Source organism: Scedosporium apiospermum (assembly GCF_000732125.1).
Source record: "Scedosporium apiospermum strain IHEM 14462 chromosome Unknown SEQ_SAPIO_0121, whole genome shotgun sequence".
Classification (NCBI taxonomy): domain Eukaryota; kingdom Fungi; phylum Ascomycota; class Sordariomycetes; order Microascales; family Microascaceae; genus Scedosporium; species Scedosporium apiospermum.
Genome location: NW_015971822.1, coordinates 1,678,727 through 1,695,742, shown reverse-complemented (window position 1 = coordinate 1,695,742; position 17,016 = coordinate 1,678,727). Strand labels below are relative to the sequence as shown.

General features: G+C 51.5%; 4 protein-coding genes and 1 pseudogene across 4 annotated transcripts; 3 read left to right on the top strand and 2 right to left on the bottom strand.

The window, feature by feature from the left end:
* Positions 1-849: 849 nt before the first annotated feature.
* SAPIO_CDS8536 (Helicase associated domain-containing protein) lies at positions 850-5,771 on the top strand (the record flags this gene model as incomplete). Its single annotated transcript, XM_016790152.1, has 7 exons — positions 850-1,606; positions 1,692-2,403; positions 2,481-3,051; positions 3,128-3,225; positions 3,317-5,335; positions 5,409-5,484; positions 5,550-5,771. 7 exons carry the CDS (start codon positions 850-852, stop codon positions 5,769-5,771), a joined length of 4,455 nt encoding a protein of 1,484 aa, XP_016640415.1.
* A 692-nt stretch (positions 5,772-6,463) lies between these two features.
* SAPIO_CDS8535 lies at positions 6,464-9,814 on the bottom strand (annotated as a pseudogene; the record flags this gene model as incomplete).
* A 2,319-nt stretch (positions 9,815-12,133) lies between these two features.
* Positions 12,134-13,247, top strand: SAPIO_CDS8534 (uncharacterized protein; the record flags this gene model as incomplete). Its single annotated transcript, XM_016790151.1, has 3 exons — positions 12,134-12,281; positions 12,358-13,025; positions 13,230-13,247. 3 exons carry the CDS (start codon positions 12,134-12,136, stop codon positions 13,245-13,247), a joined length of 834 nt encoding a protein of 277 aa, XP_016640414.1.
* A 708-nt stretch (positions 13,248-13,955) lies between these two features.
* SAPIO_CDS8533 (putative Alpha/beta hydrolase) lies at positions 13,956-15,220 on the bottom strand (the record flags this gene model as incomplete). Its single annotated transcript, XM_016790150.1, has 2 exons — positions 13,956-14,746; positions 14,827-15,220. The coding sequence occupies 2 exons, from the start codon at positions 15,218-15,220 to the stop codon at positions 13,956-13,958; spliced, it is 1,185 nt and encodes a 394-aa protein (XP_016640413.1).
* Positions 15,221-15,973: 753 nt separating this feature from the next.
* SAPIO_CDS8532 (Methyltransferase SirN-like protein) lies at positions 15,974-16,859 on the top strand (the record flags this gene model as incomplete). The annotated part of the gene is made up of 2 exons (XM_016790149.1): positions 15,974-16,142; positions 16,213-16,859. 2 exons carry the CDS (start codon positions 15,974-15,976, stop codon positions 16,857-16,859), a joined length of 816 nt encoding a protein of 271 aa, XP_016640412.1.
* Between the last annotated feature and the right edge of the window lie 157 nt (positions 16,860-17,016).

Here is a 17,016-nt window from a genome sequence, read left to right as displayed (position 1 = left end):
GTTGTGTGTGGATCTGTGACTAAGAATGAGTCAAGGAGGGGCATGGTGGGGTTATGGCCTTGGCGAATCAGAGCAGTGAGGTCCCTCCATTGCAGCTGCTGCCAGCTAAAGACGAGATTTGTTGCACTTGGCACCCCGCGTCAGGTTGAAGTTCCATCGCCTGTCTCCGAAGAGGTTTACTTGTCGAGAAGGCTCAAGCTCGTGCTGTTTCTCGTTTCTCCCATGCTGGAATTTGGAATGTACCTCACCGATCCTCTGCAGCTAATTGGTGGTTTTGACTGAGCAGAGACGCTCTAGACCCTACTGACGAGGGTGTTGAACCCTCTGCTAGCACATGAGCTCTTGGGATTCAGGTTCCGTCGTTTGCGCCCCAGTGATTAACCCAGCACCCAGAAGATGCCCAACTAGAAGCCCTGGTGGAAGGGCACTAATACCACTAGTCGCCACAAAACCTTGTGCTTAACGGCATGGGATTTAGCGCTGGAGCGGAGCATCAACCGCTAATTTGATTCGAGACTCGTGGCGAGAGCTGCCGAGAGGTTCAAGGCAACATTGAACGTTGAAAAACGTGGGTACGAGTGAAAATTGTCCATCAGTTCTGAAGATTGTCCACTAGTTATCACGGGCCTAAAGAGATGTTTCGCTGCCATCTTATTATCGTCGGTTCCCTTGGCCTATTTCCTCTTCCTTAGCATCATCATATTTCTACGGTCTGGCTCCCGTGGTTTTCAGTCCAGTGTGTTTTGCCCCCACGCCCAGCAATCCAGACGTCATCAAATTGGACCTTTTCCGGCCAACCTTTAATCAACACACACTGGTCCAAGAACATAGAGCCAGGAGACATTTCACATGGCCCCAAATAAGAAAAAGAAGAAGCCCGCGGCGAATTCTGCCCGGGGGTTTGCCACAACTTCCATTGCTTCGAAGCCCCGCATCGAACAGCCTGAGCCAGATGGCCCATCTTCAAAGGCAACCCAGGCAAAGCCGGGTTCTGGGACGGCTTCTAATCAAACCCCAGGCACACCTTCAGCATCTGGCCAGGCAGGACTAGCGGCATCGGTAGCTCCCCAGAAGCCTGAGCTTACCCCCGAGGAGTTTGAAAGACAGCTTGAGGTGGCGGAACTTCAACTGCTCGTTGAGAAGCATGCGCCAAAGGTCAGGCGTGACGCCCAACGTCAGAAGGCGCGCTTGGAGACGGACCGCCGTCTTCAAAGATCCAGCGCGGACCCCATCAATTGTCCAAGGTGGTTGCCGCCGGAGATCATGGATCATGTGCTGGATCTTATCAGGGCTGAGAGTCGCTTCGCCGCCGTGAGCATGTCCTCGGAGGCCGCCTCCACCAATTCTTCAGGCAAGATGCCTCCGGAGGAAGACCTGACCATCAGGCTCTGGACCTTGCAGCATACTCTTATTTCAGCTGGTATTCCTGCAAACCGGAGTCGTGAGGCCATTTCGTATGTCCTAGACATGTCGCCAAATATCCCATCCAATACAAAGGATGCTATCTGGGGTCTAGAGGAAGCTCTCGACTGGCTTGCCAAGGAATGTGGGCCTGATGAGCTGCCCGCTTATGATGCAAGACCCCGACCGGCTCGTAAACCTTTAGGTACGCATGTTATTTCTCGCCCAGTCCCAACACTGAAACAACCCGGTGCCGGTCAACTAGTCTGCTAATGCATATCGAACCAAAGAGAATGTGGAAGAGGCTAAGGCTCAGAACAAAACGGCTTCCAAACGCAATGGCTCCAACTCATCCAAGAAGCCTGCTGCCAAGAAAAAAGTAGCTGTTTTCTGTGATAGCGATATCGAGCCGGATGATCTCATACCTGAGTATCTGAAAGCCAGGGAAAAGCTCTTTGCATTAGAGCGGCCATTACTAGATACCAAGAGGCGAGGCAAGAATGCGAGGGGCAAAGGCCCCGAACCCGCTCTGAACGAGGAGCAGGAAATGGAGATTGTGAAGTTGCAAGCCAAAATTGACAGGATTGACAAGGATGTCTTGTTTGATAAAGGTCTTGCGGAGATGCAGTGGAGATCCCGAAAGATTATATTAGAGAAAGAGTTTTCTGAAGCTCGAAAACTCGAGTCAAAAGCTCCCCAACCTGATGAGAACCAAGTCCCAGAAACGAACAAGCCCGGCGGGGGGAACGAGAATGACGTCGACGACGTCAACTTAGAAGCCGAGAGGATCGCTGCCGAGATCCTAGCTGCGAGCAATGCTGACGAGGACGAGGCACTCGCAGATCTTTTCTCAAGCCTGCCGACGACGGAAGTTGACCAGGAGACTGGAAAATCCCAAACAGTTGTGAATAGTTCTAGCGGAACCAGATTGGTTATCAGAGACTTCGCAAAATGGGCGGGCGTTAACCCTACGAGGATTTTGCAAGATTCATGCCGAGCAAGGTGAGTTGGAACGTATCCGTCTTTTAAACATTCTAAAGGCAATAAGCGTCGGACAGCCTTACTGACACCTTGTAAAGGGATTCTTCAGCCTCGATAGCGTACACTTTGGTGTCTGACTCGGCTTTTGCGAACCGCTACAAGGTCACTATCGAATGGAAAACGCCGCAGGACATCCTTGCCGACAACATTGTGCCCGAAGTCAGTGTTAATGTAACACCGACTCGTTCCACCTTCACCATGGTTTCCGTTGCTACCCCAGAAAAAGCTAAATCCGAGGCCTTTATAGCGACCTATGCCTTGTTCCATATTTTCGGATCATCGGCGAAGGAAGACAAAGTGTTTCTCAAGCTGCCGCCTGTATGGAGAGATTTGTGGGTCGAATATTCCGAGATCCGCAAGAACCAGCTCGATGCTGCCGATCGGGCTGAAGTGAGCGAGATGCGCTCGTTAGTGAGACAACGACGAGACCAGGAACTAGAAGATGGTGTCATCCTTCAAGAGTTCCGTGGGAGAGTTGCTGCTAGGAACCAAACGGACAATAAGGACGATTCAAGCCAAGACCGGGGCAAGAGCACTGTCGAATCCGCCGATCGCCTCCAAGCTCTATGGGCTGAAAAGAGCAGCACTCGCAAATTCAACGTCATGCTGGTAAGACTCTGGACGCATCCACGACCGAGGAGGCCAATGTGTGCTAGAAATGGTGAATTCTAACCTTCGTATGTAGGAATCTCGTCGCCAACTCCCCATGTGGAATTTCAAGTCAAAGGTGCTAGCAGCGATCGAGACTAACCAAGTGGTGATACTTTGTGGTGAAACTGGATGGTAAGCGTGTTATCCCTAATCCAATTCTTACTCTACTCCTTTTAGATGGCTTTAAATGTAAATCTAACGCCGACGTCTCCCAACCATCTAGCGGCAAGAGTACTCAGCTTCCGTCGTTCATTCTTGAGCACCAGCTTTCTCAGGGCAAATACTGCAAGATATACTGCGCAGAGCCACGGCGAATCTCGGCCGTCTCTTTGGCGCGCCGTGTGAGTGAAGAACTCGGCGAGAACAGGGGCGACTTGGGCACCACTCGGTCACTAGTTGGCTACTCCATCCGATTGGAATCAACCACGTCTAGAGAAACGCGCCTAGTTTACGCGACCACGGGTATCGTTATGCGCATGCTCGAGGGCTCGAATGATCTCACGGAAATCACTCATCTTGTGCTTGATGAAGTCCACGAACGCTCTATTGATAGCGACTTTTTGTTGATTGTGTTGAAGAAGCTCATTAAGCGGCGACCGGATCTCAAAGTGGTTCTCATGTCCGCCACTGTCGATGCAAACCAGTTCTCGAGGTATCTTGGAGGCGCCCCGATCCTTGAAGTTCCCGGTCGCACATTCCCGGTTCAAACACGATACTTGGAAGATGCTGTCGAACTTACCGGGTATTCCATTGGCGAGGATCGCAAGACAGCTGAGATGATTGACTTGGATGATGACATACCCGAGCCAGAACCAGAACCCGCAAAGGCCGGCTTGATGGGAGATTTATCTCAGTATTCGCCCAGGACAAGAACCACTCTTTCACAAATGGATGAGTACCGAATCGATTTCGATCTTATTGTCCAGTTGATTGCTAAGATTGCCGATGACGAGTCCTACACTCGGTATAGCAAGGCTATTCTAGTGTTCCTCCCTGGTATGGCGGAGATTAGGACACTCAACGATATGCTACTTGGAGATCCTCATTTCGGCTCCAATTGGCAGATATATCCCTTGCACTCGAGTATTGCGACGGAAGACCAAGAAGCTGCCTTCCTCATTCCGCCGCCCGGTGTCAGGAAAATCGTCCTTGCGACCAATATCGCCGAAACTGGTATCACCATTCCCGATGTCACCTGCGTTATTGATACCGGAAAGCATAAAGAAATGAGGTTCGACGAAAAGCGACAGCTATCCCGCCTCATCGATACGTTTATCTCTCGCGCAAACGCCAAGCAGCGTCGCGGTCGTGCAGGTCGTGTCCAAGAGGGCCTATGCTTCCACCTTTTCACAAAGCACCGGCATGACAAACTCATCAGCGACCAGCAAACCCCCGAGATGCTTCGTCTTTCGTTGCAAGATCTCGCTATTCGCGTAAAGATCTGCAAGATTGGCGGCATCGAAGAAACGCTCAATGAAGCGCTCGACCCTCCCTCTCAGAAGAATATCCGCCGTGCCATTGACGCTCTCGTTGACGTGCGGGCTTTGACGGCGGCCGAGGAGCTGACACCCCTGGGACGGCAACTAGCTCGTCTCCCTCTGGACGTGTTCCTTGGAAAACTCATTCTTCTTGGCACAGTTTTCAAATGTTTGGATATGGCTATCACCGTCGCAGCGATCCTCTCCGCCAAGTCACCTTTCTCAGCCCCCTTCGGCCAGCGGACTCAGGCAGACGCTGCCAGAATGGCCTTCCGACGAGGCGATTCAGACCTCCTCACCATCTACAACGCCTACGTCTCCTGGAGGAGGGTTTACCAGCAGACCGGTAAAGATTTCCAGTTCTGCCGCAAGAATTACCTCAGCCAACAGACGCTGGCGAACATCGAAGACCTCAAGGGTCAGCTGCTCGTCGCCTTGGCCGACTCGGGCTTCCTCCTCCTCGCGGACGAGGAGCGCAAGGCCCTGAACCGGATGCGGTATTCTCCGGGCTCTCGCAGTCGAAGGCAGCAGAAATTCTACGAGATTCCCCAGAGAGTCGATCTCAATAGCGACAACGATGCCGTGACTGCCTCGGTAATCGCGTGGAGTTTCTATCCTAAGCTGCTCGTGCGCGATCCGCCGGGCTCGAGGCCGCTGAGGAATATTGGAAATAATCAGTCGATTAGTCTGCATCCGTCGTCGGTGAATAGGGGCCAGCTGGATCTCAGATGGCTGTCATACTATCATATCATGCAAGCAAAGCAGTAAGTTTTAAGTGTCTATCACGTCAAGGGGCGTTGTTAAATTTGGGGGAGGATTTACTAACTATCGTCCTAGAGTATATCATGCCCACGAAACGACGGCTGTCGATCCGTTCGCCATCGCTCTCCTCTGTGGTGATGTCCGCTGCGATGTAAGCACACAAGCGCCCGCCAATGCCAAACAATATCATGGAAAGCTAACAATATCGTCCACCAGGTCTTCTCGGGTGTCATCACCTTAGATGGAAACCGCGCCCGCTTTTCCGTCCCCGATTGGAAGACCATGCTCGTCATCAAGGTCCTCCGCGCGAGGCTGCGGGAACTCTTGAATAGGGCTTTCAGGCAGCCTGGGAAGATGCCCACGGCACAGCAGTTGCGGTGGCTAGATGTGTGGCAGAAGATCTTTGCTCTACAGGAGACGAGAGATGCCCAGAGATGAAAAAGTTCCTGTCAAAGGCCAATCCAGGGGGAATCCATAGCTTTTCGTCCTCTTTGGCCGAGTTGGACAGACGGACAAAGTACTTGATTAGAATACCCTTCTGTGAAGAGTTGGCAAACATTGAAGTGAAAAGGTAGATGAAGGATGGCTGATAAAGAGGAAGGCATGCCGATGCTCTCCATATATACCTCTAGATATATGGCCTGCCGCATCGCCAAAGGTCTTGTTTTCTGACTCGAGTAAGCGCCTTTCGGCGTCTTCTCTACCAAAACACATGGCCCCCATATCTTCTCTAGCAAGGAATAAACAATAGCGAGTCAAGAATGCCACTCCGTGCCTGCTCTATGTCTCGTTTTTTTGCTACCAGCCCAATACATCGTGAACATCTGCTTGCGCTACTCGGCTCTTTCCCCACAACACCCAACACCCCTTGCTCTTTGCGCAGAAGGAAAAAAAAATGATATTACCAGCCTTCCATGATTAATCCCTCGGAGTTTCTCAATAAAATATTAATACAGGAGAGCGGAAAGTAAAAACATGAAGATGAGAGAAGAACACCTTAGTATGCTGGCCCTGCAGGACAACCTCCCGCGTAACTTTTACAAGCCCTCCACACAATTTGAAGCTTGGTTCACCCTCAATTCCTCCTCTGTTCCCTCCTTAACATTGTCATAAAAACATTAATACCCATGTCAAACACTATCCTTCTTCTTTTTCTCCTGCTCGGTGGCCGCCGGCCTACCAGAGAGGAACATAGCTTTAAAGTCTGCATTTGACTTCATGGGTTTCGCCGTAACACCCTGAGAATTTGTCCCGCCGTTTTCAGGCGTCGTCTCCCCGTCCACCGTCACGTTCCCCGCGCCAGATGGTCTTGGTACAAACCCTAGGCCTCTTTTGGCTCCAGCTCTGCCGAGGACTGGCCTCCTCACTGTAGTGGGCGGCAGAAACGCTGGCTTCCCGCCGGGTCTACCCTTCGCACTAGCAGATCCCTCGTGTGCCGGTTTCCCCTTGCCCTGCGGTTGCGCTGAGGTGCCGCCTTCTAACTTGTTGCTCGTATACCTTGCTAAGTCGGCAAGGCTACCAGTCTGGATTTTGGTACCCTCAATTTCCACCCCATCAAGCTGAAGCACTGCTCGTCCCGCAGTAGCTTCGTCCGCAAACTCTACAACCGCCGTTCCTTTTCCTGGTTGGAGAACGAGCTTACGGACAGTACCGACAGGTTCGAGGAGAGCCATGATGCGTGCATCGTTGACGGTGTCCGGGAGGTTCATGAGTGCGACTTTTCGCACGGAAGTAGATGGTTTGCTGGTGGAAGGGGGTTCGGCTGATGGCAATCGCGCTGCGATGTTGTTGTTGGAGGGATGCTCAGGAACGGCAGGCTCTACCTGCATTATTTCGTCGCCTTCGGTATCTCGTGACGGTTGTTGCTCCTCCGTTGGGTTGATGACCTTAGCCGACACCTTCACCTTAGGCTGTGACGCGAGCTCCACAGTCAAGATTCGGCTACGCAGCTTCGTGTTGTTCAGCTCGGCAATAGCTCTTTCTGCATGCTCCTTCTTTTCAAATTCCAGGAAGACGCTACTGAACCCCTTGCCTCGTCGACTGGGGACCATACTGACCCTCGCAAGGTCTCCATACTTCGAGAACACATCCCGAATATCTTCTTCCTTCACAGACTCGTCGAGATTGGCCACCCGAACCTCTCGGCCTTCGGAAACGGCGCCCTCGCGTTTCTTCTTCTTCGCCGGGTCGGAATACTTGACCTCAAGCCTGTATTTCCCTTCCAGTATCCTTCCATTCAGCTGCGTCGCTTTCGCGGCACCCTCTTCAGCTTCAAACGAGACGTAGCAGAATCGTCGCCTCGTGTTGAACTTCAGGCTTGGCCACCTGATGTTTAAGATGACACCGCAATCCTTGAAAAGATTGTGGAGATACTGGTCATCAGCTGCCGGGGGATAGTTGGTGACGAAGAGGGTGAGCTTAGCTCCAGACTTCACTCGTATCTGGTTTTGCCCAAAGTACTTTGAGTCCCGGAAGGTGATAGCATCGTTGGCATCCTGGACAGAGGCAAACTCAACCAGTGCTGTAGAGGTACCGGAGCCTTTATTATGGACCAGGATTATGTTCTGGATACGACCAAAGTCTTTGAAGTACTTCTTTATCGCTGTCTGAGTCGAGTCACCAGGCAGGTTGCTAATAAGCACTGAGGTGTGCTCTCGGTCTCTGTGAGGGGCTTCTTCAGCCTTGCCAGGGGGTCCACCATCACCATTAGCCTCTTCGCCCTTAGACCGTTTGGTCGTCTTCTGGTCATCTTCTCCCAGAGTGTCGCCTCGCTTCCTCTTAGCACCGGATGGGGAATCAGAGGGTAGTGTGGGCTGGATCTCGAACGCCTCCTCAGTTGCCGCAGGGGCAGCAGCTTCCTGCTGCTGTTGAGCTTGGACCTGCTGTGCATAAGCAGCAGCGGCTTCCGCAGCCTCTCTTTCTCTCCGTTTAGCAACGACGATGCGGATCTTGTGCACGTTATCTCGAGCGCGGCGGATAGTGTTCGGCGATTCGTAATCGTTACAATGCTGAAGGTAGGAGCTGATAGCCCGTTCGGGCCAGTCCAGAGTCTTGTGGTTCACGGCACGGGACATGACCGTGGTGGCTTTAGACGGCGACAACTGCTCGCCGTTCGTGGGAGCCCCAGGTTGTTTCTTCGGCTGCGAGAAGAATACTTCCATTTCCCAGAGGTAGTAGGCTCGCCAAAAGTCGTAGCGGTCCGCAAACAGTGGCTTTTTCGCGAGCTGCTCCCACTGCACCCTCGCTTCATCAAGGTCGCCCTCTTTCTCTGTTAAATATTGGATGTATATCCTTTCCAGTCGAAAGTCTGGGTCGCCTTGATAATCTTTCCCGTAGAGGCGGTCTCCCAGAACACCGACATATTCCAGGGCGGCGGGTAAGCCCACATCCGCGACATCAACGGCGTCTTCCGAGGCGGCAGGGTTCGTAGCTGTGCGCTTGAGGTATCCACACCATGCGACGTACATTTCTAGGAGGCTAGCCATACCGTCTCTGTAGATTTGCGAGTTACTCGTAGCCGCGTGTTTAACTTGCTCGATTTCGGCGAAGGAAAGCTGAGCTTCCTCGGCAGCCAAAATGTACCGGGACCACAAAGGACCCGACCAGGGGCAGTGATCGACGGCTCTTTGAAGAGGAGACAGGAGGCTTGCGGCGGATTTAGAGGGCGGGACATTGGAGGAGAGATAGGTCATGTAGTCGAGCCAGACAGAGTCCTCGGTGGAGAAGACACCCGTAAGGGCTCTACAAAATAGGCCGCGGCAGAGCTGGTCGCGGGTATAAGCTCCGTCATCCTTTTTCCTAGTCTGCGCAATCTCCCATGCTAGGTACTCTTTCATCGCAGCACGCTCAGCATCGGTATCCTGATCACGGGCGGCCCTCTGTAGGCGAAACTCGAATCGTTCCCGATCTCCGATTATCGCCTTTGCTTCTTGGGCATCGGTCGTTATTTCCTGCATGGTTGCCTCCCAGTTTTGCCTGTTATACTCGGAGAGGAAGCTTGAAAAGCGTTGCGCTGTCTCGTCCCATGTAACATGGGGAGTTCGTAACCGGTCGCGGTAGAGAAAAGTGATGCGCTCGATACCTTCGCGTGTTCTGGTCGTGGCCAGAAGCTCCATCTCGATCTCAACCCAACGATCCCAAAGGGCGTGACTATCCCCGATGCGGAAGCGCACATCTTCATACGCACTCTGCCAGAGCTGCAAGTCAGCATCGAGGGAGAAGATCTCACGCCCCATCATGATCTCGTCGCTGGGCCACGATGGATCTGCTGTTCGGCAAGCGTCAAAAAGGGAGTGGAAATATTCGCAATACGCGAGCCATATTCGGAGAGAGCCGGGCTCTGCAGAGACTGCGCGCTTATAGAGTTCGATCACATTGACTCGCTTCTCGAGGTCGGTGGCATTTCGACAAGCTTCTTCAATATATGCGACCCAATTGTCCTGGCCTATTGGCGACGAGTTCTCTGGGGGTACAGGGGTCATCTCGTCGAAGGCATTTAGGAAGGGAAGGGTTGATACTGTTTTTCACTGAGCATTAATTATGGTAGTGGATGAACGTTCGCCTGTAACGATAAAATGTCGCAACTGCGAGGGTGCAGGTTGTTGAGCGACGGGCGACAAGGTGATGGTCGACGGGTGGGTGATGGGTGAGGTTGGTGAATGAGAAAATTGCCAAGCGTTTGCAGAGAGGAAGAAGGGCGCTGAAGAAATCGCGACGCGGATTTGGTAGTTTGCTAGTGGTTCAGTGTCGCGGCTCGCAAGGCGCGGGCAGCAAGCTTAAGCAGCGGCTGGTGAAGATTTGGTAATGTGCTGGCAGCCTGGCGATAAGGATAAGAATAATAACTGCGACGCTCGAGTTGTACCTTCCGTGTCTCCTCAGGTCATGGACCGGGGGCTGGTAAAATTGCAGAAGGCGCAATTGAGAAGGTCTCGGTACAAAAGTAAACCGAGAACTTGTTGATCAGGAATGGCAATTGCATCCAGAATTTCAGCAGTCGAAGCAGAGTCGAAAACAGGCCAAGCAAGCTCGATCAAGGTTTTTCGAAGAGATAAATCCGGCCTCCATACAAACACATTTCTTCACTATTTTTGTTTTTTCTTCTTTTTTTTTTTTTTTTTTTTTTTTTTTTTTTTCTGTTCCTCTCCCCCGCCTCCGCTGGCAATTTGAATTTCCTATACATGGGTTTGTGATTCTGAGTACATGGAGATACTTTCCTGTGCCCACTACTGCAGGCCATTGGCTGCAGACCTCTGGTCTAGATCGTGTCCCACTGGCCTGGACTCCAGAGTCCAGACCTCGTGGGGAGACAACGCGAGTACAATTTGTAATCAGACCATTCTCGGTACATCCTCTCATGGATTCATCTGCATTTGGACGACGACTTCTCAAAATATCAAACCATCAATCCAGCCACAATTGGAAAGATGGACTTTCATAAATCCCACGCCGACGATTGCTGCTCCACATCATCGACCACATTCTCTATGGCGCAATCTCTACTTCATCGAGGACTTGGATGATCACCAACATCCACAGTCACAAAGCTGAACCCCAGCCTCTTCCCATTCCTCGCGAGAGGGGGAAGGAAGGATGGAAAGAAGGGGAAATAAATCTCGACCCGAGGCTATGTAAATTCAGGACCCCATCGCCCCCACTAAGTGAAAAGCAATGTTCAAGAAATGGCCCCCGTCGCTTGTCATTACCGTGAAGCATAATGGGTTGGTCCAGTAACCTTAAAAACAGTGAATACTGCAGCTGACAGGGGCTGTTAAGAACAAACGGAAGACTCAGATCGCGATGGCTGACGCGTACGAGAGTGATGACAGACGATTTCTCTGCCTCTGTCTTGACTCTCCTGTCACCAAATGGTTCTCAGCACTTGGGGGACACGGAGGCTGCGATGTTATGCCGTAGTGTTGGAGGTTTTGAGAAATCCCTTCAACGAGGAAGCGACCTTGGATCCCAGTTTTACACTTGCTTACATCTGTATTGCAGCTGCCCGCATGAAACTATTCTCACAGAACAGGCATGTATCACCTCGACGATTTGAGCCGGTTGCATTCGAGTGTATTTCTTATAAACGCCCTCTATTACTTTTTTCCTGGCTTCTGTAACACCAGGAGACCAACTGAAGTTCGAGGCGGGACGAAAGCGAAGATGCGGCGAGAAGATAAGTACCTCAAGCGCCGAAAGCACCGAAAGCACCGAAAGCCGAAAATGGTCAATGATACCGAAGAAGGCTCGGACGGTCGAAGGTGCTTCGCGGACCAAAAGAGCTCTTCGAATAGTTGCTCCCGTAGGTACTAAGAATATCAAGATATTTTATATCGTACAATATTAGAACATATTTCGCTATTATTGTGAGGTATTCATGTACATTGAAGAGGAAGTATACTTATTTCGCATTTGCGCAAGGAGAAGGAAGAGAAATACAGCGGGCGTGTGAAGGCATTCCTGAGTGAGAAGAGAGATATCTTGTGTAAACAGCTGGAGGGCCAACATGTCGCAAGTTTGGTTGCTCCCACTTCTCCTAGCAGTTCTGCTTCACTACATCGTCAGGGCTGTTTCAAAACATCAGCGTATGAAAAGTGCTAAGCTCCCTCCTGGGCCAAAAGGTAATATACAGCTCCCTTGATATCCCCAAGCTGTGTTTTCCAGCAAGAGTAATAACTGACGAGCCTGAGAAAGGACTGCCTTTTGTTGGCAACGCGTTGGAGCTGGCTTCATCCAACAGCCGGACCATCATCCAGACCTTTCGGAAATGGGCTCAAGAGTATGGCCCCATTGCACAATTTAGCGTCATGGGGGAAAAACAAGTGGTTCTGTCTGACGAGGCAGCGGCGAAGGAGCTGTTCGTCAGGAGGGGAAATAAGTACTCGGATCGCGGAGCTCCCCATGCTGTGGAATACATATCGATGAACCAAAATCCCGGCTTTCGACCCAAGGACGGTAAGTTAAGCTATTCAACCCTTCTCCCAACAACCGGATAATCCAAACTTGTGCGGACCATGGTAATGATTGATAGAGGGATGGCGTCGCCAGAGGAGCATGATACAAAACGCCGTCTCCATCACGTCCATTAAAAAGTACCAAAGCATGATGGACGATGAGGCGACTTTTACTCTTTACGCTCTCCTGAAATCCCCGTCGTCATTTCACGATGAGTTCCTGCGATATTCTTATTCCGTCCTTACTAGCTCCATGCTGGGGTTCTCGATCCGCTCAGCTGATGATCCCTTTCTCCACCACAATGAGGAATTCACCGCCGAAATTATGAAATCCTTCCGTCCAGACTGCTTCCCGAGTAATGTGTTCCCGTTCTTGAGGCGGATGCCTCTCTGGCTGATCCCCAGCTTGAGAAAGATGGAGAGTCTAAGAAAGGAGTACGTGGGTCAGATGTGGTCGCTCAGAAGAAAGATCGAGAAGAGCGTCGAGGACAGGTCGGCAAGAGAATCTATCTACAAGCACTTCCTCTTGAATCGGAGTGACTACGTCGTTACGGATGAAGAGGCGGTTCATACATTTCAAACCATGATCGATGGCGGTACGCGATCTCCTCACAACAATCTGCTCACATTTCTATTCCTGATGATGGAATACCCCGAGTGGCAGAGAAAACTTCAGGCGGAAGTCGACCAAGTCGTTGGCAAAGATAGAATGCCGAGCTACGAGGACATCCCTAACTTACCTACGGTGAGAGCAATCGTCAAGGAGGGAGTCCGATACAGAAGCATAGTGGCAGAAATGGGAATAAGTCATTGTTTGAGTACGGATGATATTTACGATGGGTACTTTTTTGAAAGGGGAACAGTTTTCCATGCCACTTTTGCGTAAGTTGCTTCCCCTGGTTATTAGGCCATTCCCTTTCGGCAGCCCTACTGACTACTCAACTGGCAGGTCGATCCTCACGGATGAGGAAGTATACCCGGACGGGAAGTTATTCAACCCTGCCCGCTGGCTTGAGCCTAGTTATCCGACCTATAAGGAACCTCTATCTCTTTATCCTAACTGTCACGGTTTCCAAGCATTCGGCTATGGCAGACGCGCATGCCCTGGCGTTGAGTTTGCAGAACGCAGCCTTGTTATCATGATCGCTAAATTGGGATGGGCGGTAAACATCCGATGGCCGCTGGACCAAGACGGAAATGAAATTCGAGAGACGCTCGTGTATGAGCCAGTGCCAGCTCCGAGGCCGATGAAGTTCGGTTGCAGAATTGAGGCCCGGGACCCGGAGCGAGTCAAGACTGTCGAGAAGGCTGCCAAAGAGTTGAATATGGGATAACATTGATCAATGTGGCTCATGGAGACTACAACATCATAGATTGTAATATTGGTCCCCGTTCCACTATCAGAGTAATCCGAAAAAGAAAACGAGGGTTGGGGGACAATAGAATGATAACTATACTACTACATGGCAGTGCTTCATATTCTGGTTTATGGTGAACAGCGGGGATGCTGGCGCTGCACGAGACCCTTTGAGGCGACCTGAGCAATTTTGACTAACATGGTGTGGCGTTGACGCGATAGAAGACAGCACGTACTGAACGAGTTGCCAGGTGAAGACTTAGGATGCAAAACTTGGCGTGTATTAACTAGCCACCAGAATCGTATACAGTTCTCTATCTACCTTTGCCTGTTCCAAGATCCTATTGCGATTGATGCCACATCCTTGCCTCGCGAGACAGCAACCTCATGGCCTCCCTTCATGACATGCATCTCAACAGCCTCTCTACAGAGAAGCCCTTTGCTGTCTTCTAGCAACTCATCTTTTACGACAATGACATCCCTCTCGGCAAGAATAAGACAGATCCGTCCACCGGGCAGCCCCGGTGGCGGGTCCTCAGTTCGTCGACGGGCTAGTTCGTCTTCCAGCACCCTCCAGAGCCCATCATGGCGTCTGTAGACTAGAGCACTTCGTATGGTGCTCAAGTACGAAGGAACGAACCCGGAATTCCACTTCAGCTGCCATCGAATGACGTCGCCGATTCTTACGCGGGGCTGATCCGATGAAATGGGCACCTCATCGAAGTCTATATCCGCGTGCAGATTTTCGTCGGGAACATCTGCACTTAGGGCTCCATGTCGCGGTTCTAGACTACCGTAGATAAGCTTGAGGCGCAACCAATCGGGTATGAGGCCGGAAGAGTAGAGGAAACGGCTTCGGTTGCTGATGTGCGACGTGCGGATAAGCCCACCAGGACAGACGAGGGTCATGGAACGTAGCATGCTCGTGTGGTAGGCGGCGAATGACACGGCAATTGAACCGCCGAGAGAGAATCCCACGATGTGAAAGGCAGCGGTTCCAGTCCAAGAAAATGGGGAAGACGAGAGAACAAGCAGGATCTGGGTGGTATAAAGGCGTGCGTCGAAAGCCAAGTCATTTGGTGCATCTGAGTAGCCTCGGCCGAAAAGATCTGAAACGTCATGGTCAGAAAGGAAATCTTTTTCCGTAAGTAGTCTTCGATGGACATCCTTTCCCGCCCATAAGACTCACCAAATACCATGACTCTATAGCCTCTTCTGACAAACTCCTTCGCCATATCGCTCAACGAGATGCATGGAGTGCTGAGGCCATGCACCAACAAGACTTTCTCCCCATCCTCAGGGCCCCATTCAAACACCTGGATAGTTCCATAGACAGTCTTGACTAGTCTTCCTCCAGGAAATACATCCGCAGGGTATGGCGGCTTGGCAAGTGACCTCCTTTCTTCGGTGTCAACCCGAGCTTCTGACAGGGTAACTGTATGCTCTTCGGGAAGATGCTGGATGTCCCTGAGGACGGGCCGGAGCTGCGTGTAGAGGCTTAAGCATAGCCCGGCCGTCAGAGCACCGAGAAGGGTCGCGCGCTTGATGGCTAAGAGCTGATTCAATTCTAATAATTCTAACATTATTGAGGAGATAACAATCTCGATCTGGAGTTACTGAGAATGGCTCTTGGGAATAGTCTAGCGGCATGAATGGAAACCCCATAACCTTGATAGCCTACTCATCCCAAACTTTTGTATTTGGATCTACTCTCGAGGCTGGTAAGATCCGTTGCTACACGTGCGTGCGAAGGCGGCCCTCCTCCGATCCTCGGGTCGGTAGTCGCCTCTTCAGCCTCATCCCACTCGATCAAGCAAACCCGACTTACAGCGTCACACCCCGGAGTACGGGATTTATGTGAGAACGAGAATAAGTTTTTTAGAAAATTCATTAATCTGGTTAATGATATTTCTGTGATATTCCTAATTTATGAACTTTCATGAAAAAAAAAAAAAATGTCGAAAAAAATAGTATTATCACTGAAACGATGGTCGCTATCGTGTTATTGCCCGCCGAAGAAGTCATCCATCGAGCTCTCATATTACCATATTCGAAGCATTTTCGGCAATAGTTGTTTTCGGCCAACTTTCGGCGCCAACATCCACTTTCGGCTATAAACTGACTACCATTCGGCACAAGGCAATACCACTGATACCGTAGGTTATGTCTGGAAGCGGGATAGAACGTGACGGCGTGTCTACGGATGCCTACTGTCTTGTGGAGGCGATTCTATGGAGCCTACTTAAATGCGTATAGGATAAGGTCTCTAGACTGCACACTACAGCCATTACCAGGAGGCGAGCGTGATAATACAGAGTTACCGACAATCTGCCAAAATGGATAAGTTCATGGACATGACTAAGAAAGCCGGGCACAGGCCCGAGCTGCAGCGCCTGATTGACCTCGACGCTGTTTACGATGATGCCTTGGGTGGGAAGCTCATCTTGGCCCCCATTAACCTCGAGGAGCCGGGTAAGAGAATACTCGATTCTGGCACTGCCGACGGTAAGGAACTACCCATAACCCCTCCAACTTCCTTTCGAATTTCTGAACGGGCGCTGATGTTGGCTGAAAGGCACCTGGCTCCGTGGCGTGCGCAGCAAGCTCTCGGCAGAGCACCAGTACTTCGGCAGTGACATCGAGCCCGAGCTCTTCCCTGACGAACCAGATGGCATCACTTACTTTCAGCACTCCTTCAACGACCCATGGCCAGAAGAGTATCAGAACACGTTCGATCTCGTCCATGTACGCGGTAGCCTTGCGGGCTCGGCGCCAAAGGGGCCATACGAGGCCGTCAAGGGCCTCGCCTCTCTCGTGAAACCCGGCGGCTGGGTCCAGCTCATGGAGATGAACGCCTTTAGCCCGCCTAGCAACGGACCGGCCATGACCGACTTTGCGTCGATGGTCAAGCAAGCCTGGACGCACATAGGGGTTGGAGACTTCGCCAACGAGCTGAAGGCCACATTGGAAGCGGCGGGTTTGCAGAACTTGCAAGAGAAGCGGTTCTTCGTTAACGTAGGGAAGTCGGCGAAGCCGGAGTTGGCTGCGGCGAGTGTCAATGGGATTACGGGACCCGTCGCTCCTCTGACAGCGGTTGCGAGGAGTGTGCCGACTTCCTTCAGCGACGAGCAGCTCACTGCCTTGCCGGCCAGGGTGAAGGCGGAGCTTGAGAATGAGGGTGGGAGGGTTGAGATGATTGTTGCTTGGGGTCAGCGCGTCTGATGAGAGGAGACATTCCGGACCCGAGGCCGGTCCCCCTTAGATAGAGAGGTTATTGGTGTTGACATGACACAAATGTTACTCCCATCTAATTGTTTCAATCTACGCTTTGGCCAAATGAACTTGTGAAAGCTGGGAAAGCATTGCTGGAGGTTGGATA